Below are 24,511 nucleotides of genomic sequence, written 5' to 3'. Positions count from 1 at the left end.
TTGTCATTGGAAAGAAGTTGGAGTTAATAACTGAAAAACTTGTTTTGGTCCATCTAGCATAGAAGTCTATGCTCAGCAGAAAACAGAGGATATCTCAAAGTTTGAAAAGCTCAAAATTAAAAACTCCTGTCACACCTGTGTCTTTGGGGCGCTGAAATTTGTAAATGCAGAAGGTGCGGAGTGTGTCTAATACTCCAAGTGTGTCTAATAATGTGAGGTATTGATAGCCATATGGGCTTGTGTAATCACTGCCGGTTGGATTCATTTCTAGTAAATATATAATTCAAAGTAGCGTGGGGCAATTTTGATTTTAATTAAAAAAGACCCAACCTTTTGAGAAATCTTCGTCCGCCTCTCTCCCCGTTGATGAATTGGAAATGAATGTGCCTCCAATTCCTGCTTTTTTTTAATTAGGTTATGTTATGGAGAGGAAAAGCAAACTTGTGTGGAATTGAATTAGTGAGGGCCAGATGTGACCGCTTCCTGGTTATCAGGCTTTCTGGCTGCCTCCCATTGCCCTGCAGCATACTGTACAGGAAGCGTGGAGGAAGGAAGATGGGGCGGGTGGGAGGTAGGAAGAGAAGAGGTGGGAGGCGGAAGTGTGTTTGAATTGGAGGCGTATGCAGTGAAACGGTGTACAACCCCCTGCGGTGCAGGTTGTGTAGAAAGGGAAATCATTTTTCCTGCTGAGAAACATTCCCCCATGTGAACTTGACACCCCCCACCTCCTTGTGTGTACTTTCGGTCCCTCATTTGCTCACTTAGACCTCTCTCTCCTCTCTTTCACATGCACAATATCACTTTCTTTTCTCTTTTATCCTTTTTTTATTCCACTTCTGCCCTGTAATGTTGCAGTACCACATGTTAACTCTCAGCGACAACTTCAGCAAAAACTGAACTTTACTGCAGCTATTGTCCTTAAAGTTTTCTCTCCTGGCTATTATACTGCATGCTGGTGTCTATGTGGTGTTGTGGAGAGGATCTGCCTAAGGTATGAGTAATAAACAGACCTTTGAGGTTTGTGACTTCACTGCATGGCCATTTCGTGAGCACTGCTCTGTTAAATGACCCCAGAAAAGCCTGAATATGGGGAATACCGAGTGAAATGAAGAGGATCTCATTTTTCTCTACTCCTTTCTTTTTTGTGTCTCAAGGGGCTTTCGCCTATAAATGGTGTGCTCTATGGTGCACACCCCATCCCATTCTTGCCATATGCCCTCCTCCAATCTTCCCTCAATCCCCCTGGGGAGACCTGGGCCCTCCACGTCGCTCCCCCTGTCACAAAGGAAAATTACCCAACTGCCAGCATATTTGTGACAGTTTAGTGAACATTCTGTCTAAGAATATGGCAATAAAGATTGCTTTATCAGTTCTGGATCATTTAGAATCCAATTTAATCCAGGCCTCTAGCAAAAAAAGGCCAAATAAAAACAAAGTGCCTTAATTAGGAAAGCTGGGTGGCTGTGGACTGTATATGTGGCAGGTCACTGCTTGGTCTGCTTATACACTTTGTCCCTGTGAGGACAATTTCTGATTCTGTACAATGCATATCAGCTCAAATTCTTTACGAGTACTTTAAATAGGAATAGATAGGTAGAGGAATAAGTGGATAATCAGTAGGGGTGTCAAAATTTTGATTTTAAATCCAAAATTAATCTAAATGAGCTTTCGATTTCGACTACCGAGTATTTTTTTCTCTCTCCGCCCCCCGCCTACTTGCACATGTCTGAAGAAAAAAACAACAACAGACACAGCGAAATAAAGCAGATTAACATTGATATAGAAGGCAAATGTCAATATCCGACGATGGAAACTCTTAGTGCTGAGCTGAACTTCTGAGGAGCTGAAGTCTGTGCTTGACATGTCAGTTTGAATTTTTGTCTTTTGAGGCAGACTCTCTCATAAGCTCTGTCACTAATGCAAAAGCATTGGCCAAAAACTCATTGTTAAATATTACCCAGCCTCTGAGCGGGTATCAATTTAAAATGGTGTTGACTGGTGCGTGCATATTGAGAATTAAAGCATCCCTGCAGTACCTTAAGGAGGAGGTATAAAAACAGTCCAAAGATTTGAAGGCTGTACAGTGATGGCAGATTTTGACTGAAAAGCTTGACAATATTTGATGAAACGCCATATCTGCATCAGCAGCCCTTGAGCCCGCCACTAGAGTGTGTGTCTGGATCCTCTGATGGTTCCCACTTGCTAATGGAGATAGATTCAGGCAGCAGAGGTAGCCCGCCACCCCCCTTCCTCACACCGTACTCCCTTACTCTTGGCTTGGCCACACAATTTCTCTCCCTGGCTTAATGTGCTGGTTCTCTCCTCTGAGGCTGTTGGGTGGGTTTTAACTTGTCTCTTGACACCCCCCCCCCCCCCTCCCCCCCCCCCCCCACCCATCCTCCTCCTCTTGCCAGAGAAAACATCTGCCCCCCTGCAGACTCCTGTTCTGACAGCTCGGAGAGGAGAGATGGAAAGTTCTCATCCTCTGCCGCAAGCTGTTTTGTATTCAAATAGTCTCCTTGTTAAGTCCTCCCTACAGACAATGGTTTTGTTGTTTTGTAGCCAAAGGCTAAGTGGGTGAGTGGAGCGCGGCTAATAGAGCAGAAGCTATTGGTCAGTCTTTACATAATCAGATGGTATTGACGTCGGTAGAAAGAATGTCAATAGACATGTTTGTGTTGACACTAGTTTACAGAGCTCAATCTTCAATAGAGATAAGATTTTCTTCTCGGAAAGACTGTGTGTCATGTTTATAAGTGTGTCTGTCTGCTTTATGCAATGTGAATCAGTGTGTAGTGGAAATAAAGTTTTATATTATATTTTTAAACTCTGTTACTAGAGTGAGATAAATACACACTTGAATAGGGTTGTCAGCCAATTGCTATGCTAATTGCCCTTTCACATCAATATGTTTTGAGAGATTGGGAAATGGATGCGAACGTGGTCTGTTAGTGATTGTAAGTAGCTGTTAAAGTAAGGAGTTTTGCTTTGAAAGAAAAGGCCAGAAGAGTGACAGACAGGAAGAGAGATGTTGACTCTGGCTGCTGTGGCGGCTGTTATTTTTCTACATGCCAGCTCGTCTTCTGGCGACCTTCTCGTTCTGTGTGCCAACTGTGCCCCTGAGCCCTCCGCCTGAATATGGATGCCCTGCTCACTTAAACAACATGGCATCGCTCCCGCTTTCCTCGTCTTCTCTCTGTCTGCAGCTCAGACTTCGTTTTTTCTCACCTTCCCCATCACCTTCAGTCTTTTTTTGGCATGGTGAGAAACTTCACTCTGTAATGCCCGAGGAACTATCAAAGTGCATCGCGTGGTGAAAACTCCTTTCCTGAGCGGAACCTATACATGTCTACATTGTAGCTGTGATTTTTCACACAAATTCCATAATAATGATTTCATACAATCTTTATGTCACACAAGCGTGCTTTGACACTTTGACATATTTTACTGTATCTACGCTTGGTAATTTTTCTGTCATACCAGACTTTTTCATCACTCACACTTTTCCCATTGGATATCTCAGTTGGGCCGACCCACTCCACCACTGTCCAGCTCTTTTTGGTATTCTGGCAATTCTGGAGTGTTTGTACTCTCGCCGCCTCGGCCAGCTCACTGAAAGAGTGAGCTCCAGCGATCTGACCTGTGGTTGATTCTCTGCCAGTGCAGGTTTTTTGATGCCCCAGTAGAAATGGCAGTATGGCATTAGCTGAGCACACACACACACACACACACACACACACACACACACACACACACAAACAGACACACACACACACACACACACACACACACACACACACACACACACAAACACACACTAGTGTTAATTTTGTCACCTATTTTTAATTTAGTCTTAGTCTTGTGCCAAAATGTCCTTGTTAGTTTCAGTCATATTTAGTCATTCACATATCTTTTTTTGATATAAGTTTTAGTCGAGTAAAAGTCTTGTCATTTTAGTCTAGTTTTAGTCAAAACATTTTTGTCTTTTTTTTTAAATCATTTTTGACATTTCTGATAACCATTTCAGTCAAATAGTTATATAAAAATAAATCATATAATGTTGTATAAATATTGAGCCTCTTCCTTATTTCACCAGTAAATTCCTGTTAAATTACAAAAACAACCACTGGATGGGAAAAAGGTATTTTACAACAACTTTGAATGCAGCGCAAAGCTGACGAGGCTGTATTTCAAGTGAACGCAACATCTATGTTGTTTTTCAGACAATGGCACCTATAGACTGTTGTTGGAATCCTCTCCAATGAAATACAGACACACTTTTACACCGTTTAGCTGTCCGCATTGTAACCGTGTTTACTCCAGCTGCTAGCTAACGGTAGGCTAACGTTACCTGCCGCCAAGTGTAGTGTTAACTAGCGTCCCGTGCAGCGATGTTTCGGTTGACTCTAACATCCGTTAATGAGCATCAGAGAGAAGCGCAGGCATTTAAGTGGCACCAAAATCCACGTTGCTGTTCGGTCCGGTAGATAGCGGTCGTTAAGGCACCTGTCGGTGCCGTAGCACCAGGTCTCGGTACCCAACCCTAGTAACAGCTGAATATTCTATCTCATGATGAAAAAGTAGAGGCGATTGTAGACGAAAGTGAAGAGAGATTTGATCTTAGTTTTTATTTTATGCAAAACATTTTAGTCTCGTCTTTTTTCGTCAACAATAATGGACATTAATTTAGTCTTAGTCAGCGTTTTTGGACATTGGCGCAGTCTCATCATTTTCTCGTCTTAGTCATGGAAAAAAAGGTCATTGACAAACATATTTAGTCTTGTCTCGTCTGACGAGATTAACACTAACACACACACACACACACCCTCATCATCAGAGCCTGTATGCATGTGCACATTCACACATACACACAGGCACCCCACTGTCCCGGGTAAGCACTGAAGAAGTCACACCTCTCCCTCCCTTTGCTCTAGTCTGCTGAAGCTTCTTTCGGCACTCCCTCTCACCTCTCCTCACCTCTTCCTCTTGGCTTGCTTTCCCCACCGTCTCACTCTTCTGCCAACCTCTCTCCTCACACCCAAGTTTAGTTTTAGATGCTGCCACTGGGGAAATCCCCACTCATCACTGCTCATCTTGTTTCATACCCAAATAACACAACTTCACAGGGAGACTATGTGCCTTGGGACTTCATCTGGGTCTCACATGCTAGGGCTTATCAAACATGTTTAAAGGACATCAAAGAGTGGCTGAAAGTCAGCAGAGAAAGACTTTCTTCAGACCCTTGGGAGGGATCTAGGTACTACTGTCTATGACTTTGTGTTTACCCAGCCACAAACAGTACAGTGTGCCGAGGCCACAGAAGTTTGACTCCCTTTTCAAACCTGCTCAGCTTTGGTTGAGAAATCTTTGGTCTATAAAACTCAGTCTTTTTTTGAATCACTGACAGAATCCCTCTGTTAGACTCAGTGGCAGAACGATGAATAAAGTAGAGTGCTCTGAAAAAGCAGAATGCAAGGATTTGTAATTTTTGTGCTTGAATACATGCTTATGCATGTGTGTGCGTGTGTTTGCATAGTGATTTCTGTCAGCGTCTTTGCGTACACAGTCTCTGGGGGCAGGGGATTACAGTGAAGGACCGCCTGCATGAGCAGTGGTGGGAATAACTGCATATGCACTGCACTCCTCCACCAATCCCCTCTTAGGCTGCCTGCTCCCTCAGATCCAAACAGAGGGATTTGACACAGGATCTTACAGCAGCATTGACACTTCATCTTAGTGCTTCCCACTGTGATCTGTCAGCAGATCTCCTGTTAAGATCTCTACGCACGAGCAGCCTAAAGAGAAATCTGTTTGAACTGCTGGGGCTAAACACATGTAGTCTGACTCTGCACACACTGCAGATGTATGAACGCGAGAGGTGATGACCTCTTGGTATGTGGTAACTGTGCAGTTTATACTGTAGCCTGTTTGAGTCGACTTTTAACAGGAGTCTTTCACTACTTTGTGCCCTTTTAACCGGGTCTAAAGCTGACTCAAGGTTTGTTTTTATAATTTTTCATCATCTGGCGTTAAATCATGAGTTGAATCTAGATTGTGGATGAATATAGGTTGTTTCCTTATGTCCCACTGAAGTCTTAAATGTCATAAATGCTAAACCAGCGGCCTTGAAAAGTGTAGTGTCTTTTGGTGAGCATTCATATCACTCAAGCAGGCACAGGTTCTGTACGGTTGATTTCATTTTGACGCTTTTCTTTTAGTTGCACATTGTTCTCTTTTTTTAATTTTTAAATCTCAAATAGTTGTACATTTCATGTCTTTGGGGATATGATAACAATTACATTAAAATAATCCTCATGTACAGTACATGTTGAAATCTGATGTGTCTTGCAAATCCCAGCCTGCTAGGCACACTACCCTCTTAATACATGGGAGCACTTACTAGGAGCTCCCTGTTGGGTTTTAAGTATGCTATCTGATTTGATTCATGCACAAATGTTCATTTACATACATGGAGTTGATATACTCTATGTAGACTGGGGACACACATCACTATTACACTTTGGGCCCTATTTTAACGATCTAAGCGCACAGCGTAGGGCTGGGCGATATGGACCAAAAGTCATATCCCGATATATTTTGGCTGAATATCAATATACGATATATATCCCGATATTTTTTCCGCAAAGTGAGAGCAAATGTTCAGTCAAAGCCAAAATCAAATATGACATGTCACAAGTAGTTTCATAGAAACAGTTGCAAAATCAAATAAATAATAAACCGGTTTCTTCACCTGGTTCATGATTAAATGCTCAGCTGTTCAAATAACAATAAAATGTAAACCTAAATACTGTATAACAGGAGTACCTTTTTTGAAATCAAAGCTCCATATTTGTGATTCGTTCCAAAGGTCAATTAAGCTTTTGATATTAATATAATCTACTTTGTTCAAAATGTAATGCCTCATGCCTGTAAGCCTAGGTTTATAGTCCCATTCTTCCACTTGATACTGCTTCCACTTAAGTAAACTAAAAGATGAACTATCGACTACAAAACAAAGAAACTAATTAATGTGTTAATACAAAGAATATTTATTATGATCGGTTCACAGATCTGAGTCCAAACGGAAACTTCACCCTTCTGAACTAAGAGTTTCTGCTTCAAGGTGAAGTTTAAAACAGACTGAAATGTCCAGGCTCATTCCTCCACTATTTATTTCTGTATGTATTTATCGTTACGTGTCATTTTAACGGGCACTGAGCTCCAGATCCTGCAGCTGCAGACGGTCTCTGCTGCCCCGCTGTAGCTTCTCTCCGTCCGCCTGCCGCCGCAAACTTAGTGGAACTTTCCGCCCGATATCGACATACAGGTCGTCCTGGACTACGTGTAAGATCCTACCGATCACCACTCTGTCTTTGGCTGGTCCGATTTGGATCAGCGGGGACCGGCGCAGCAGCGAGGCAAAGCTGTGTTTTTCCCGGGGGAAGAGACGCTGCGGCCGGCCACGGAGCTCTCTGCCTCCCGCTGCCGCCGGAGCTCAGGTTGCTGGTCGAAGGCGGCATACATAATCATAAAACACATTGTCACCTGTTAAATGTTATTCATTGCGGTTTGTTCTTTTCATTTCCTCTATCGAACATAATTAAGCAGTACAAAAGTCCGGCATCTTTAGCGTTGATCTGAATGCTTCGGACCCCTGTTCCAAGATGGCGGCGGTTTTGACGTATGTTTAGAACCTCAAGGCGACATCTGTGTATATATCTATGGGAGCAAGGATCACATTTGAACTATATCGATATATGCGATATGGTCTAATTCCATATCTCATTTAAAAATATATCGATATATTTTTTATATCGATATATCGCCCAGCCCTAGCACAGCGTGAAGCGCATGGCGCAGGTGCATTTAAGACGTGTCCAAATCCACTTTTGCTAGTTTGACAGGGGAAAAAAGGGTCCGTGCGCATGGTTCAAAACAGTTGTACTTAGTGTCTTCATAGGTGTGTTTAGGGGGTAACATGCAATAAACCAATCAGAGTGTCATCTCCCATTCCCTTTCAAAGCCAGGCACGTTTGTACCTTGGCGCATTGCTATTATGATGGTGGATTTGCACCGTAATCTTTTTTTATTTGTAATCTTTTGTTATTTGTAATCTTTTGCATGTTTGTGTACTGCTGCGCTTCCCTGTGTGTGTAACAAGCATAGTGTGCACGCGCTGTACACGAACATAGGCACATCTTACTAATTTGCTGTTAAAATAACAATGAAATGCTGCACTATTGACTTTAGACCAGGTTTTTGTTGGTCAACGGCGCCATCACTTCCCGCTGCCTCAAGATAGAAATATGCCAATAATTCACCTGAACACACCAACCTGTAAGACCAGCACGCCCAGGTGCATTTGCTATTTAAACGACGTGGGCGTAGGACGGGAAATTGACAACTGCGTCGGTCTTAAACTAGCAAAGACACTTGCGTCGTGCTTTGCGCTGTGCTGCGCCGGGTGCAAGATAGGGCCCTTTGTCAGTATGGCCTAATGAGCATCGGACAACCTCTTCTGGTAATTTTACTGATTGGATCTTGAGTGTGTGTTTTAGTCAATTTGCTCCTGGATGCTGTTTCTGCTCTTTCTCAACACAATCCAATCATCCAGATGCATGCTGACATAATATGTAGGGCGTATTGATGGCATCTACCAAAGAAATGAAATACTTTAATTGGTTTTCTAGTGGTTTTCCTTTATCGTTTGATGCCTTTCAAGCCTTTATATGATACATAATAACAGACATACACAGTCTTAAGTTATTACCTTCATCGTGTGGTGAGGCATGTCTACCCTGATAGAAATGGACAAAGATGTCTCCATACACAGAAAGGGCCTGAAGCTTGTCTCGGCTGAACCCATTCAGAAATCCCAGAGCAGTGCCCAAGGAAGCATTTTCGAGTCATTAACAAAATGGCGAATTATGTAATTTCTCAAAAGAATGGTGTTACATCCCGCCAACAGAGCTCCAGTTACTTGCAGAATTTATGTGTTAGTGCCTTGCTTTCTTTCTATCAGCAATTAGCTTTAATTTGCTGTGATCTCTGCAGCAGTCATAGTCCATAGAGTCTTTTGACCGTGTATTTGAACATTTGTGACTGTTTAGGTGACGATAGATAGCTGTGACCGCCTACACACTGTGAATAGTGTACACACAAGAACTCCCGCACCTTTCCTTTGTCTTTGTAGTGCTACTGAGTGTTGCAGAATCCTTCCTACCACTGTCAGAGATAATTGGCACTCCATAAACACATGATAATTGGACTGCTTTGATCCCTGCAATTCCTCACTTCTTGGCCAAAGAGGCACAGCAGTTCTTTCTCATGTTTACCACTAGTCTTTATGTGGCGGCGAGATGATACAGAGAGTGAATGAGGGAGAGAGAAAGAGAGGTTCTGTTTTCTTCTGTAGTGTTAAAAGCTCCCTGCAGGCAATACTTCCTGCACCCAGGCTCTTTCGCCATTGTTTCTTTGCTGCTTATGGCCATGACTCATAGCAAACTTTCTCTTTCGCACACACGCATTCACACAGGCAGAGCTTAATCCCGTTGTGAAAGTCTCCAAATAATCTTGTTTCTCTTTGTTTGTCTGTGTTTTTTTTCTTCCAGAGAGCGTAACGTTTTGTCCAGGGGAAGGACTGGGGTTTCAAAAAGTTCATAAGGAGGGACTTCCTGCTGGACGAGGCCAACGGTCTGCTGCCCGATGACAAATTAATGCTTTTCTGTGAGGTAAGGGTTGAGACAGTTCATCTCAACTCAGGTTATTTGCTACACAAGGTTCACACTGTCTTCCTTTTTAAGCTCTAAATCTTTGCCAAAGAAATTCATAGTACAGGCTGCACATTCAAAAATGATAATCCTGATTATATTACTAGATCAAAATTATTATTCACATTTCAACATTCATAACAGTAGACAAACACAGACTTTTAAAACCAAAATATGGACGTTGGATCATACTGATGCTGAATTCTCTGTACATTAGTAGAACTACTTGTATTTTACCTGAATATATAATTTTAATATAATCTAAAAAATAATGAATACTGTTAAAATATCTAAATGTAGTGTTTGTATTGGTGCTTTTGCCTCAGAGTGATCACAACTGTAATTCCTGTCTCATCTTTTTATTCAACACTACAGCTCATTGTATGTCCCTGTTAGTGAATAATGCACAGTATGTTTTTATTGGTAGTACATAGCCTCTGGGTTTAGATCTCTCTTCCATCACTAACATATAAGCTGATTGTCATTCAGCCGGCGTGGGGACTTGGCTCCGATTCCTCTGATCCAAAGCTGGCTGTTGCTCATTGAACATTCCCTTGTTGTTTTTCAGCTGCAACACAGGGGGCAGCAGAGGTCAACTGTCCTCTCTCTCGTTCCCCTCTCCTCCTCAAAATGGAGCCAGGGAGTAGAGAAGAGGTTAAACTTTCTGGATATGTTAATGCCTTAGTTGTAATGCATGCGTCCATAAATGTTTAAAAAGCATGGCAGTGGCTGTTTAAAACAATTCTAATTAACCCTGAGGGTATGGAGGAGAGCATGTCTTGAAGTTTTCCCTTTTTGTAGCGGAGCAATGTGCAAGTCTGTTTAAAGTGTTTCCAAACTGGGCTTATTGACAGAGGGGTAGGAGGGGCAGTGCTGCTTCTCCAGAGCCATGTGGGGATGAAGGGAAGAGTTGTGTGTTTGTGTGGTATCTTATGCATATATTGTGTGCGTTTGTGAAGGCGTGTCTCGTTGGGACGTAATTCTGAGGATGAGACTGTTTTCTGGAGAGAATGAGCTGGAGAGTCCTCTCTCACTGAATGCATCCACTCTCCTGAAGGGGAGGAGGTGGGGTTGCTGGTTCAAGTCTTCTGTGGCCACTTCCTCCCCCGTAGATGTCTGTTGTACTGTGTGGTAATTAGCCAGCTCTGCTGATGAACAAGCAAGACAAGGCAAACCTGATTTATAGAACACATTTTATACACAATGAAAAAACAATGTGGTTAATATCAAAACTGTGTACAATAGAAAAAGATTAAATGAGAATGAGAAAGCAGATAAATAAAGTAAGGCAGAGAACATTTTCTGTATTCTTTTTTTTTTAAATTTTTTTTTTATTTGAAAGTAGTCTTAGGTACTATGGAAGTTTTCTCCAACTGTGTGTTGCATAATCACTTAAGCTTTACCATTTTTAAAACTCAGAAAACATTCAGCAAAACAGTCCCAGATGACCTGAGAGGTCTGCAGAGTTCAGCAAGATGGAGACTTAAAATATAGACAAGCAGCAGTATTTTAATATCAATTCTAAAATGTGTGTGTGTGTGTGTGTGTGTGTGTGTGTGTGTGTGTGTGTGTGTGTGTGTGTGTTATAGATAAGTAAGTGGGATGATGTGTGCAGTAAACGATGAGCTTGCCAATAGTATGGTCTAGTGTGTTCCACCACCACGTGGGCAGGAGGTTTGGCGGATTTGGGTTTTAGGTCGATGGTGGTAAGAAAATGCAGAATGGGTGTTTGAGTCTCTTCTTGGCCTTTTCCATGTGAAAGTAAAGCCCAGTGTTTAACGTCAGAGACCTGGCTCCGCTTTTCGTCCAGATGGTCTCGTCCTGCATCTGAGAGAGCCCCATCGCCCCAGAGCCCAGCTCTCTCCCTCTCTCATCCCCTCCACTTTCTCTTTTTCCTCTCCATCTTATCTCTCATTCAAACGCAATCTCATCCTCCTCTTTTGCCTTTTCCTTTCATCTCTGTCTGCCTCCCACTTTGAGCATCACAGTTTCTTACCCCCCCCCTCCACTCTACCTTCACCTATCCCTTGTGTCCCTCGTCTCCTCACTCTGCTCAGACTCCGTACTTTCCCTTCTTCCCTCTTTGCCCTCCTTCATCCTTCATCACCATTTCTTCCTCTTTTATTCGCTGTAGTAGAGTGTCAAAAAGGCGAAAAGGCTTTAAGGAGAGGCCAGATCACTGTTGGGGGTGACTATTGGTACAACCTCTCCTTCTGACCCTTGGTCCCTGTGCACGGTTCATTTGTCTCCGAAGACATTAGAAATTCAAATTCAGCACGGGGAATCTGACTATATGTCATGTTGGAGAGGGCCTGAACAACACTAGCTGCTGTTCTCTCACTTTCTGTCCCCCTCTTTGTCTCCATCTCTCTGTGTCTCTCCGTCCCTGCCAAAACGCTGCAGACACCTGCAGGTATTTAATGAGGAGATAGCTCCCATTAAAGGTGCTGCGTTGGCTGTCAAAAGAGAGCACGAGGGACAGCCAGAGATAAAGGAGGAGGGGAAGGAGGCACAGGGAGAAGAGACTGAAGGAAAGGACTTCTTAGGAAAAGTGGGCACCGAGCCAACGGGGGTGAAGAACAGACACAGAGGAAAAATAAAAGATGATAAAGGATGGTTTAGATTTAGTTTCAGAGAGAATGTTTTCATGTGGATGAGACAAGATGTTTTTTCCTATTCCTCTAATGATACGCAGAGGTAAAAGAGGTTAAATCCTCTTTCTCTTTACCTCTCCCTATCTCTCCATGTCAGCGTGGCAGGTAACCTCTTGCTCTACGGTCAGGCCATTGCTATCTAGCTGTTCATGCTATAGATAATGCAGATGCTCTGAGAGTCTTACACACACTTGTGGTTTCCAATGCTCCCGGACAATTTCGACAACTTTGGGCTGTCGTGATTTGCCTGCAGGCAGAGTCGTGTTGACTGACACAGTAAGGATTAATACTGTGGAAGTCTGTTTTGACTGACTTAAGGGAAAAGAAGGGGTTGTTTTGGAAGGGAGAAGTTTATGGTGAAACTTATCTGTCAGTCATGTTAAATTAGCTGCTGGAAAGTGGAGGAACACCGGTCCACCTTTAGTCAGCCAGAAGTAAGACTGGAGAGTTACATGCTGCCGGACACATTTGGTTTATTTCACAGAGGAGACGGTCTTCGTCCTCCACAGTCGGTTGTCCACCACCCAGACACAACATACTGTTACATACTGCTTTATCCAATGATATTTTTTGTGGACATGGATTGCCCACCTGTGCATCACTATCACCTGTTTTGGGTCACATATCTGTCAGATCCTAGATGTGCTTTGTTTTTTTTGGTTTTTTAAATATTGTATGTGTTGCCAGTATGGACTGATTTTAGCCTTTTATATAATAAATTGGATTGATTTTACTGTCCTTTCATTCAAGTTGCAAACTTGAGAACTATGTATATGTGTATTTGTCTGATTTACACATAAATTAATTGAGAGAGGGTAGGTGATTTCTTTATCAGCTTTTTTAAACATCGCTGTGAAGTGCGACAAAGGGAAAGACAGAGGGCCAGATTTACAAAAGCTTTTAAATGTGATGCATTCGGCCCTAAACACATGCTGTATTTGTCAATCGGACGCACCAGGCTGGTGCCGCAGTTTGCATGTAATTTGTGCAAGTGTCTGAAAGGTAGGCCTCTCTACTCATTGCATATGAATTTAAGGGAGGATCACACAAATCATAAGAGGTACATGTTAACAGAAGATGATTATGTATTCTGTGGGATTTGCTGAGATCACGCTATTTATTACTGAAATGTTTCTGCCTTGAAAGGGAGGCGTGAACACGCCACTGATGGGATTTATAAGACCCACAAGGAAGGATTGTATATGGGAAAAGAAATGTGCATTAAATAAAGGCTCGTAAATAACTAAAAAGTGATTATTAGAAACTACAAGAAAGCAATTAGACTTTCATTAATGGACACAAAATCTGATTACTGTGATGGAATGCAACTAAGTAAATTTACTCAAGTACTATACTTAAGTACAAATGTTGAGGTACTTGTACTTTACTAGTCTTTTCTTTCATGCCACTTTCTACTTCTACTCCACTACATTTCAGAGAGAAATATTGTACTTTTTACTCCACTACACTCATCTGATAGATTTAGTTACTAGTTACTTTACAAATTAAGATTTTTGCACACAAAACACATGTAGTTTATCAAATAAAATGTTTTATTGTAAATTAAATTATCCAACAATATATAAGCCTACAAATTCAGCTGAAATGATTAGCCGATTAAACACTTAGTTGGTTGACAGAACTGTTGTTGATAGTTTTCACTTCCTAAAATGTTTCTGCATTGAGTACTTTTATTTTTAGTACTTTAAGTACATTTGATGATACTTACATACTTTTACTTAAGTAACATTTTCAATACAGGACTTTTACTTGTAACAGAGTATTTTGACAGAGTGGTATTAGTACTTTAACTGTATTAACATCCATATCAACACTATCTCCACCTTCATCTGCTCCGTCTGTCTCTCTCTCTACATATATGCCCAATCTTATCTTGTACATCTTATACATATGCATAAGATCATAATATAATTTTACGAGAAATAATAATAGCAACAGTTTTTCCTCTGGTGTAGTTGACCAGAGTAAATATTGTTATTGGTGTGTTATTATTTGTTTTCAGATCTCAGTGATCTCATAGAAATCCCACCTATGAACTGCACTCATTAGCTCTCCTTAGCACAGGTCATCTTGGAGGTTCACTTCCAAGTTCAGTCCAGGAGCTGACTGTGTAATGAGCTGCTGTCTTAGTAAATCAGAAGGTGGATACACACACGTTGCGGCTGGAAAAATCATTGAAAAATTACATTTTCTTAGAAAATAATCTGGTTTAAGTTTTTTTGATTTAAGTCAGATCCTTCACATGTGATGACATCACTCAAAAGTGGGCGTGGCTGAGCACGTAGTACATGATATGGAGCTGTTGTGAGATAAGGAGGAATGAGTAAAACAGACCTAAACTACATTCTTTGGAAATGTCTTTTGCAACTGAAATCCAGTCATCAAAAATATTGTGACGATTTACAGCATGAGGAAAAAAAAGATGGATTTTGATGCAAAAAATATTGTAAAAAAGACATATATTTAGCATATACCAAGAGATGACGCAGGGACACAGGTTCATTTCACTGTGTCTTTAACACCGAAGCTGGAAATTTACTTTCGGGAGGAAAAGTACCTCCTTATTCGTTCACAGTGGTAATTTTAACATGTGAGGCATAATAAGAGGCAAAAAGCTGTGCCTATTAATGTAGCATATGGTAACCAGGCTTATGCTCCCCTCTGTGACACACAAAAGGGTGATGAATGCATATGTGAGGATCAGCGCCAGCATGTGTAAACTGGAAGACAAAGTTTTCCTCGTGAATGGTTAATCTTCTGCAAATAGCCGAGCTTTGATGCGATTTACTTAATTGCATTTTCTACCGCCGTCTTGGCCACCGCTAGCTGGTCGATGGTCTTTTCTTTAAGGCTTCTCCAGTGCCTCCCTCCTTGGGCGAGGTGGCGGTGAGAGAATAAATGAGTGGGGTGCTGATGTTCAGCTGTTTCCTCCTCATCCTCATGGTGTTAGTGCGGCTTGCCTCTCCTGTCGGTGGGTAAGCACTTTGCCGGGTGACAGCACCCATCCTTCACAGGGCTCTGCCATATGCCGTGCTGCTGTCAGAGACGACTGCAGATGCTCCAGCTGCTCCCTCCCTGTACACTGAGCAACATGCACACACACACACACACACACACACACACACACACACACACACACACACACACACGGTCATTGGAGTGAGGGAGAAATAATGCACATAGAGATTTGGGTTTGTGTAAAAAGGGGAAGACAAAAAACAATCTTTCATTCCTGGGAAATTTAGAAAGTTCTGTTTTTGCCTAAACACAAAAGGGAGCAAAAGTGAAAAGGGTAGGATGATTTGGATCATTTAAAAAGGGGATTGGGAACCTAATCGAGGAGATAGAAATAAAAATGCTGATTGAGATGGCGAGACATATGAAGAGAATGAGCAAACAGACTGCAAGCTTGATCCTTTTCTTGCAATGTGATTTTTACTGGGATAGCTTGTTGGCACCCATTTGTGAGCCACAATGGATCCTTTAATTGGTAGTGCCTTTGCTACACTATTTGCACCACATCAACAGGTCTTTTATATCCCATCACAAGGCCCTTGCTTCTCCCAGAGTAAAGACAGCAGAAATTGAACAAACAGGCATTTTTTAGACTGCTTATTTATTTGTTGTTCTTTGTCCAAACATTTCCTTGAAGCACTTTAGATCGGGGCCTCGGAGTCTCAAAGCTATTACTTTAGTGTCTGTGATCTTCCAGCAGAGAAAACAAAACTACTTAAAAAGAGACCCAAATGGCTGGTGCTAACAGACGGCATGCAGAGGCTCATGCCCACTGCCAGTGGTGATACTGTGTGTGTGTGTGTGTGTGTGTGTGTGTGTGTAAAAACAAGGTTAACCAGGCACAACACCCTCGGCTGTGAATCGGGGCGCAGGCCACGGCGCTCGTTCAGCAGCTTGACTTCAAACCATGCATGACATATGCCTCTCTCTGTGCAGAATTACCTAAATACCTCTGTGTCAATGGCAGGCCGGCCCGCCTGTCTGTGGACTGAGCTATTGAAATGGACACAGCTGGGTCCCTGCAAGCAGCCAACTGAAATGGCTGCGCTCTAATACACAAATGGTAACAGCAAGTTTAATACTTTAGATCTACTTTGCTTCCAGAAGAAAAGCAAGTGGTGTATCTGTTCACTGTGCGGCCAAAAAAAACGTAAAGTTGGTTACCTTGCTGTCGCCTGCAGCTCTTCTTCCAACCACTCACTGTGGCAGCTCCTTCTGCGTACGTTGGCAGTCTTTATTCTTTGATTTGTTATGAGTGTTATGTGGTTTTTGTTATTTTCTGTGGTGTGGCACTCTTTTTTTCTTTCTTTCTCCTCCAGTGTGGTGTCTGTCGCTGTTCAGGCTATCTGCCTAGTTTTTCTTCTGCTTTCTCAAAAACAAACCCAGAAATACAAAGCACATCACATATTGTGCTCCAAAGAAAAGACCCACCAACAGTGGCTCTAGACAACGACTGTAGAAGCTTGTTATAGGTTGAATAAGGTCCTTGAAACACAATTATAACCAGCTTGGATGAAATGAATAGCCTGTAATTAAAAAACATTCTAGCTATTGTCTTCTGAGGAGAGTAAGTGGAGTGTTTATTTTTGACTTTAGCGTTGGGATTTGGGGCTATGTTTGTTTAATGGTGTCAGGAACAAATCAGATTCTGCTATTATTCTAAGTTTTAATCAAGCCAGTCACATTTTGCAGCTGCCAGAGGGCGGCTAACTCTGAATCCTGACTAAAATATTCTGTCATTGCTCTGAGTGTTTTTTATTTTGGTGAGCAATAACATGTAAAAGTAGGCGGAGACGATGAAAAGGGAAGGGAGAGGGAGAAAGAGAGCTGCAGAGTGAGTCTGTGACATGGAGCCTGTTTACTCTGGCTGGCTGGAGAGTGGAAGGCCAGTCATGCATTATAAAAAGCTGGTGATGATGAGCTTTGGGCTCGGAGGGTTCAAAGGACAACTTTAAATTATCACAGATCTATCAAGCCTTTGTAGTGTTTCTGTGTATGTTGAGTGTATATTTATATATGTTGTGTTTCAGGAAAATACTGGCGTTACTCGTCACTTTATCCCTTGTCTCATTTGTCAACTCATACATACCCACCTTGTTAAGATATTCAGTGTGAGATAAAATATGTGCTGTGCAGTATCTCCCTTGAACGTTTGATTCAAGTTAAGTTGCAAGTTCCCTTTCTGTTAAAGCATAACTCTCGCCAAAATGCATTCTAGGGTATTTTTGTGAATGTACGTGAATCAAACTTTAGTTTAAAAGCATATTTAGGACCGAATTGCCACTTTTAAGATTCACCGTATTCTCGTTTTTGGGTCAAATGGCCTTTTGAATGGGAGTGATAGGGGCACTCTCATGCTAGTCTCAAAATAGCTATTTTCGAAATACTAAGTAGGCTCGACACAACATGAAACTTTGCTTCAAGTATCACCAGGAGCTCTACACCTTAACAAAAGCATTGACAACATTCTTTGTGTACACAGATTTACTAAAAAGAACGTTTTTGAGCAACTCACCGCAGCTGTTGTTTCGGGCCACTACTACCTCGGCAGTCAAAACGAGTCAATATCCGAATGCGAATGAACAGACTCCATATGAGGCTCCTTTTTCAACTACAAGGTCAATATTGTTTTTCAATAACGACAAAACAACGACTTATCTGTGCATTTACATGGAACAGCATTTACATGGAATAGGAGCTTTCCGTCTTTACTCTCCTCCCTGTTAGGTTGCATTCGGAAATCGATTGTTTTTTACTGATAAAATGGCTGCGGCTGGAAACAACAAGAGCTACGGTGAGTTGTTCAAAACCTCTCTTTTTAGTAAACTCTGGGTACACAAACAATGTTGTCAATGCTTTTGTTAAGGTGTAGAGCCCCTGGTGATACTTGGAGCATAGTTTCATGTTGTGTCGAGCCTTCTTAGTGTTTTAAAAACAGCTATTTTGAGGCTAGCATAAAAGTGCCCCTATCACTCCCATTCAAAAGGCCATTTGACTGAAAAACGAAAATATGGTAAATCTTAAAAGTGGTGCTTCTGTCCCAAATATGCTTTTAAACTAAAGTTTGACTCAGGTATATTCACAAAAAGACCCTAGGTTGCATGTAATCATTTTATCAAACACATTTGTTTTGTTCCTCCCAAGCAGCAACCTGACGCAGACTAATATGGTGTTTGATTTGAAACATTGCAGGTGTAATACAGTTAATTCTTCAAAAGACAGAAAACATGTTTAATGTGTATCCAACTCTCAATATAGAGTGTAGAAGCTTTACCTAGGCAAATGAGAGTGCTGTTGTGGCATTGATTTACTCTGCTGGAAATAAAAGTAAAGTGTGGAGTAAAACAATCCAGTGATAACATGTCAATAAGACAGTAGACCCTATACAGAGACAGACAAAACTGAATCAAAGACAGGTAGTAATAAATGGAAGAGGATGAATGTAAAAATAAAACAAATAGTGACAGTGGGCTGCATCAGGCGCACAATGGAATTAAATATGTTGAGCTAATCTTGGTATCAGCTTTCATGATTGAAATATGGGGTGTAATTACACAGGAATGTTATCGCTCTAATTATAAACTATTAAAATTCTGGCAGTCTGGTAATAGCTGTTTGCCAACCTGACTGCTATTTCCGAAACTTACTGTCAGACTCTTCCTCTGCCAGCAGAATTGGGCAGTTTTTCCACCTCATTCTGTCAGTTTGTGTTTGTTTATTCTGTAGAATTCTTTTAATTAAATTACACACAAGTCTGTGGAAAGATCGGTCATCTGTCACCAAAACACATATAACTTCTACGTAGATTCTGGTAAAATCATTAGACATTGTGCATTGCCTGTCAGCAGCAGCAGCTCTCCATTATTTCCCCAATCAAACAGGTGCTTATTATCATGTAATGAGTTAGTAGAGATATGCAATATGCTAAATTTAAATAATATTCATGTAAATGTCTATTGCTAATTTAACAACAGCGCCCCCCCCCACACACACACACACAACCACACACACACACACACGCACTTTAAAAAGAAAATCAAAAAATCTAAGTGATTTTTGTGTGTGTGCGTGTGTGTGTGTGTTTGTGTGTGGGGGTGCTGTTAAATTAGCAATAGACATTTGCATGAATATTATTTTAATTTACCATATTGCATATCTCTAATAACTCAATGTAAAATAGACTACAGTCAATATACTGTATGTCCGTTTCTTCAAAAGCCCCTTACCGCACACTGTATTGACTGTCAACATATGGTGGTCAAATTTAAGCAACTTAAAAGCATTCTAGGGTTGCAATTTTATCTACATACTAGCTTTGGAATATATGTTAGTAATGGCCAACATGAGGGGGGAGGGGGGTTGTCTACGTATCTCTGCCTGTGTGTGAGAATGCACAGGACTGAACAGAGAAAAATGAAACTTGGGAGGTAAAAGAACAAGTGTTCCATGACTTAATGAATATCATTTGATTAGATTTTTTTTTTTTTTTTTTTTTCAAACTATTTCACGCATGGCAAAACACTGTAAATCCATAAACAAACACATAAACAGGCAGAAAAAGATTGATGCATTATGAATAAATCATCTGGATACCAAAACTCAATATTAAATCTGCGTTGCCTGGAGGGTTGAGAGGGAGCTTACGACAGATCCATCTTGATGTCTGAGGAACGAACTGGGAGGCGAGCGCTTCAGTAAGTACTTATCCTGGGAACTTAATTACCAAAACAAATGATGATTGTGGTGATATAGTGGCAATGATTCTTCATTACTGTTGTTGTTTTTTTTACGTAAGGTTGTATACAGAATGTATTTCTGTCATCATCCTAATTAACACCACTGGGTTATAAATAAAAGACAGTTGGTTGGTCAGTCCAACACTTTGCTGGGACTAAGATATTTTCACCACTGCTGACTGATACCATGACATTTGTCAAGGATATTTATAGCCACCACTGGATGATTCCTAATGACTTTGGTAACCCCCAAAACCATCAGGTCAGAATTTGCCCTAATACAAAATACACAGTTTTGTATGAGCCATTAGTTTAAATTCATAGAATAAACTAACATTATAGATGAGTCTATTCTGTGATTACAAATGCAGCTAAAATGGCTTACATCCCTGTCCACTCTTCCAGTATGAAAAGGAGTGTTTGGGGGAGAGAGAGGAGGAGGTTGACAATGACTGAAGATGACAGCTAATGGCGTGAAGACTGTCAGGGCAGCCAGTGTGTCTAAATAACCAGGTGCTGTGATTTAGTTTCTGCCTGGTTAAACAGTGGAATAATTGGTCAAGTTAGCCAGTAATTAGACGTCTGAGAGCCCAGCGACTGCTCCGCCATGCTAATTGGGCTATTTATACCGAAAGGCATTGACCAGGCTCGCTGGCTTCCCTTCCAATTCGCTTTTCAGCACTTATTTTTTTCTTTTCTGTTTGTACTCAGGACACAGCGCTGGACTCACCTCCTCCTCTCCTAAAGCCATTTTTCATTCCAACTTGAGATGACTGACCTTCTGTCCTCTGCCCTCTTTCTCTTTTTCCGTCTGTCTGTCTCTCTCGTCTGTATTTTGTTGTTTTTCCCCCTCTCCTCTCCAACACACAGCAGCTCCCTTTCTACCAGGCCTTCTGTACTGCTAATCAGTGTTTTATGAATACCAGTGTCCGTGCGTGGGACTGTCTCTTCCTCATGTGAATGTATATGTGTGTGTGAGCATTCCTGTGTGAATGTGTGTAGATGGATGCACGTCAGTCAGTCAGACCTGCATCCCCCTGGAGTGTGATTAATAGAGCCAGCTGTGGAAACCAGACTGACACACACACACACACACACACACACACACACATGCACAAACACACACGCGCACATAGTGAATGCTCTTCTCTTCAGTAAAGTCACATTTTCTTCTCACTGTGTCCCTGTCATTTCTTTGCCAGAAATGAGCTGCTGCTTTTGAGAGGCTATCTCCAGCTGTAGATCCCACCAATAGCCCCCCCGCACCCGTCCCCTCATCACCTTTTATGTATGATGGCCTCTCTATTCTCTTCTAGGTATCTCTGCATCTGTATTCTTGCTGCCTTTGTATTATCCCTATATCTTCCACTCTCTTTTCCTTTTTCTCACATTCTTCTTCTGTTTTATTATCTTTCCTTCTGTCTCTCTTTCTCTCTGTCTTTCTGCCCCCTTCAGGCTTATTCACAGACCTCGATCAGGAGACAACAAGGCTCCTTGACATTCAATTTCCTGCTTGCCACGCACTTGTCTATTGTATGTGCTTCTCCTCCTTTTCTAGGACTCTTTTTGTGCTAGTTGAATAGGTGGATGGATGTGCTGTTGGACGAATAGGCGGGCAGATGGATGGACGAGGAGAGATGTTTTTTGTGGGGTTTTGGATGTCAGCCTCCCTGAAGAATTAACAGCAAGGTCACTTTGTGGGGATTTTCAGCCTTTTTCTTGAAAACAGTATACTGAATGTGTTCAGGAGCTGTCAGCAATGAAAACCGACAAAGATTATCTTCATGTTTATTTTGGCTTATCTGGTGTTATCTCTGATCAGACCGGGATAATTGTTTGGAATGTAATAACCAATTAAACAGATTCATAGTTCAATTAAATCCATTGTATCAACATACTGGATAATGTAAAAACATCTTTAGATTTAATTTTGTATTAATCCCCTGAATAACATAGTTTATATGCGTGGGCAAAACATAAGAAAAACACTTTAAATTGATTGAAAACATTATATAAATGTTTGTGAAGTTTATATAAAAAGTTTCTTTTTCGAGAATTACATCTTTACATTGACACTGTCATGATTAAAAAAGGCTGCTCCTTATTAGAACTGAGATGTTTCATGTTGTTTTAAACGTAATAGTGTAAACATGGGAACAAACATAGAAGAATCAAAGTAACGTCATTATTCAGCAATATTTTAGGCTTTATTACACTTTTGACAGATTGACATTGTGACAAATTATGAATGAACAGTTATGATTAATATTTGTGGCTACAGTCATATGTTCCTGTACAAACCTACCTAATCAGCAACATAGGAGAAGTATTGGTTATACCTTTCTTTAAATGCTCACCTTAATTTTCCTCAACACTGAAACACAGTAGGATGATTTAAAAGTACCATTGGATTACGTTAAGGCCATCAAAAATGTAATCTGTATTTCACCGTGAAGAGAAGTTATTTTTTTTCCAGTCGGTTTGGTATAAAATACATGTACTGTAATTACTACAGTATCCATGAGCCTCAGCAGCCAGTGTTATCACATTTTCATCATGTTTTGCATTGTTTCAATTTCAATCAGAAAAAAGACCATGTGAGCAAAGAAGAAGTATATACAGTATAAGCATTAGAAGTACACCAACATGCCATTGCATAACATTGTTATTGGTTAAATTACTTCAGGAACCTTGAGTACAACTCTGCGCACTTTATTACGCGTCTGATGCTAACCATCAAGGACTGCTCTAGAATTTGTTTTTTCACCAGGAATTAGCATAATGCTTTTATTTATCGGACTGTTTTATCACAAATTTTAAATAACTAAATATATTCTTAGCAGGGCTATGTATAACTACCTGATATTTGATTAGATGGCACAGCAAGCAGGTACAAAACCGCAAGTCAGTCAACTCAGGCTGTCGGAAATTACTTAGTAATTAGTGTGTATGTGTGAGTGTTGTGCTCCTGAGCCTGCGTGTGTGCGTGTGTGTGTGTGTGTGTGTGTGTGTGTGTGTGTGTGTGTGTGTGTGTGTGTGTGTGTGTGTGTGTGTGTGTGTGTGTGTGTGTGTGTGTGTGTGTGTGTGTGTGTGTTTGCAGTGAGCCCTGTTGAGAGATAAATGAGTCTGGTTGACATTGTCTGGAACAGGTGGTGAAGTCAGCAGGGAAGACGTACAGAAAACTCTCATGCACGCACACACACACATTCACAATTTTACTTCAAAGACGATTTTCTGGCTTATTTGAGAGCGGAGCCGATCTGATTGGATAAAGAAGGAGGAATATGTTGTCTTTGAATAGCCTCTATATTGAGTGTCTGATATATTGATTACAGAGGTAGAGAACCCACATTAATCATTCACAGCATGTTTGATTACCTGATTTACTTTCTTTTTATGAACATTGCATGCTATTTATTTGCCTCTATTTTGCCTGTTAAAGGAGCACTTAATTCACTTAATTTTCCTAAAATTAAAACTGTGTGTAAGTACTTCTACTGTACGTATGTATGTATGAATGCATCAAGGCATACAATGTTACATTTTACTCATGTACTCTGTGGTTTTTTAGGTGAGTGTGGTCTAGGACTCTGTAAACATCTCAGGCCAGAACACAATGAACACGGTGAAGGTTCCTGGCCGAGGAGCTAGGAGATCTGTGGGAAAACTCTAGATTCACTGACTGTGCCCTGTGTGTTGCCGGCCAGAAATTCCAGGCGCACAAAGCCATCCTGGCAGGTGAGAATATCCTTTTTAATTACTCACATCTGAAAAAGGTGATGAATAAAGACTTTTAATTAGCATTCAGGTAATAAAAACCTGGAGTTTGTTCGACTTCTGATTTTCTGCTGTCTATGAAAATTAAAGAACAGGTAGGTTTAAATGTAAAGCCCATAATTAGCCGCTGTAATGAAGAATATGACAACTATGTCAACTATGCGTTACGCTTACCGCTGCACATCAGCCAAGCAGGAGGCGGGACAGCCAAGCTGGTGTAGCCAGTTTCATTGCCGCTCTGCATACGCATAATATGTTATGTCCAATTATGTCGGCCTATCGGCGATCAGATTGTCTATCGGCGATTTCAAGCAACCACGATTGGACGATTTAAAATTATAAGCGATCGCCCAAGCCTAACTCCGAGCAAGGCCCCCAGGAAGTGCCACTCGCGGTATTGCAACAAAAAATTCCCCTGCGGCCCAAAAAGGATTTTCCCCATTGGCCACCATTGTAAAAATGATGTCTGTAAAACTGCCAGGACACCTTGAACTGCAAACAAGGTTAATTATAACTCTTTCTATTCTGAATCTTTAAT

At 41.2% G+C, this 24,511-nt stretch overlaps 1 protein-coding gene across 1 annotated transcript in view; it reads left to right on the top strand.

Moving 5' to 3' along the window:
• Window positions 1–24,511, top strand: part of LOC114568978 (speckle-type POZ protein) — a 98,691-nt gene that overhangs the window by 64,234 nt on the left and 9,946 nt on the right. Inside the window, 4 exon segments of the mRNA XM_075447448.1 lie at window positions 9,308–9,317; window positions 9,614–9,731; window positions 23,768–23,832; window positions 23,834–23,934. Coding sequence (XP_075303563.1) covers window positions 9,308–9,317; window positions 9,614–9,731; window positions 23,768–23,832; window positions 23,834–23,934 — 294 coding nt within the window.

Source organism: Perca flavescens, chromosome 15 (genome assembly GCF_004354835.1).
Source record: "Perca flavescens isolate YP-PL-M2 chromosome 15, PFLA_1.0, whole genome shotgun sequence".
Lineage (NCBI taxonomy): Eukaryota > Metazoa > Chordata > Actinopteri > Perciformes > Percidae > Perca > Perca flavescens.
Note: the sequence above shows the minus strand (reverse complement) of the source record. Positions and strands in the feature narration are given on the sequence as shown.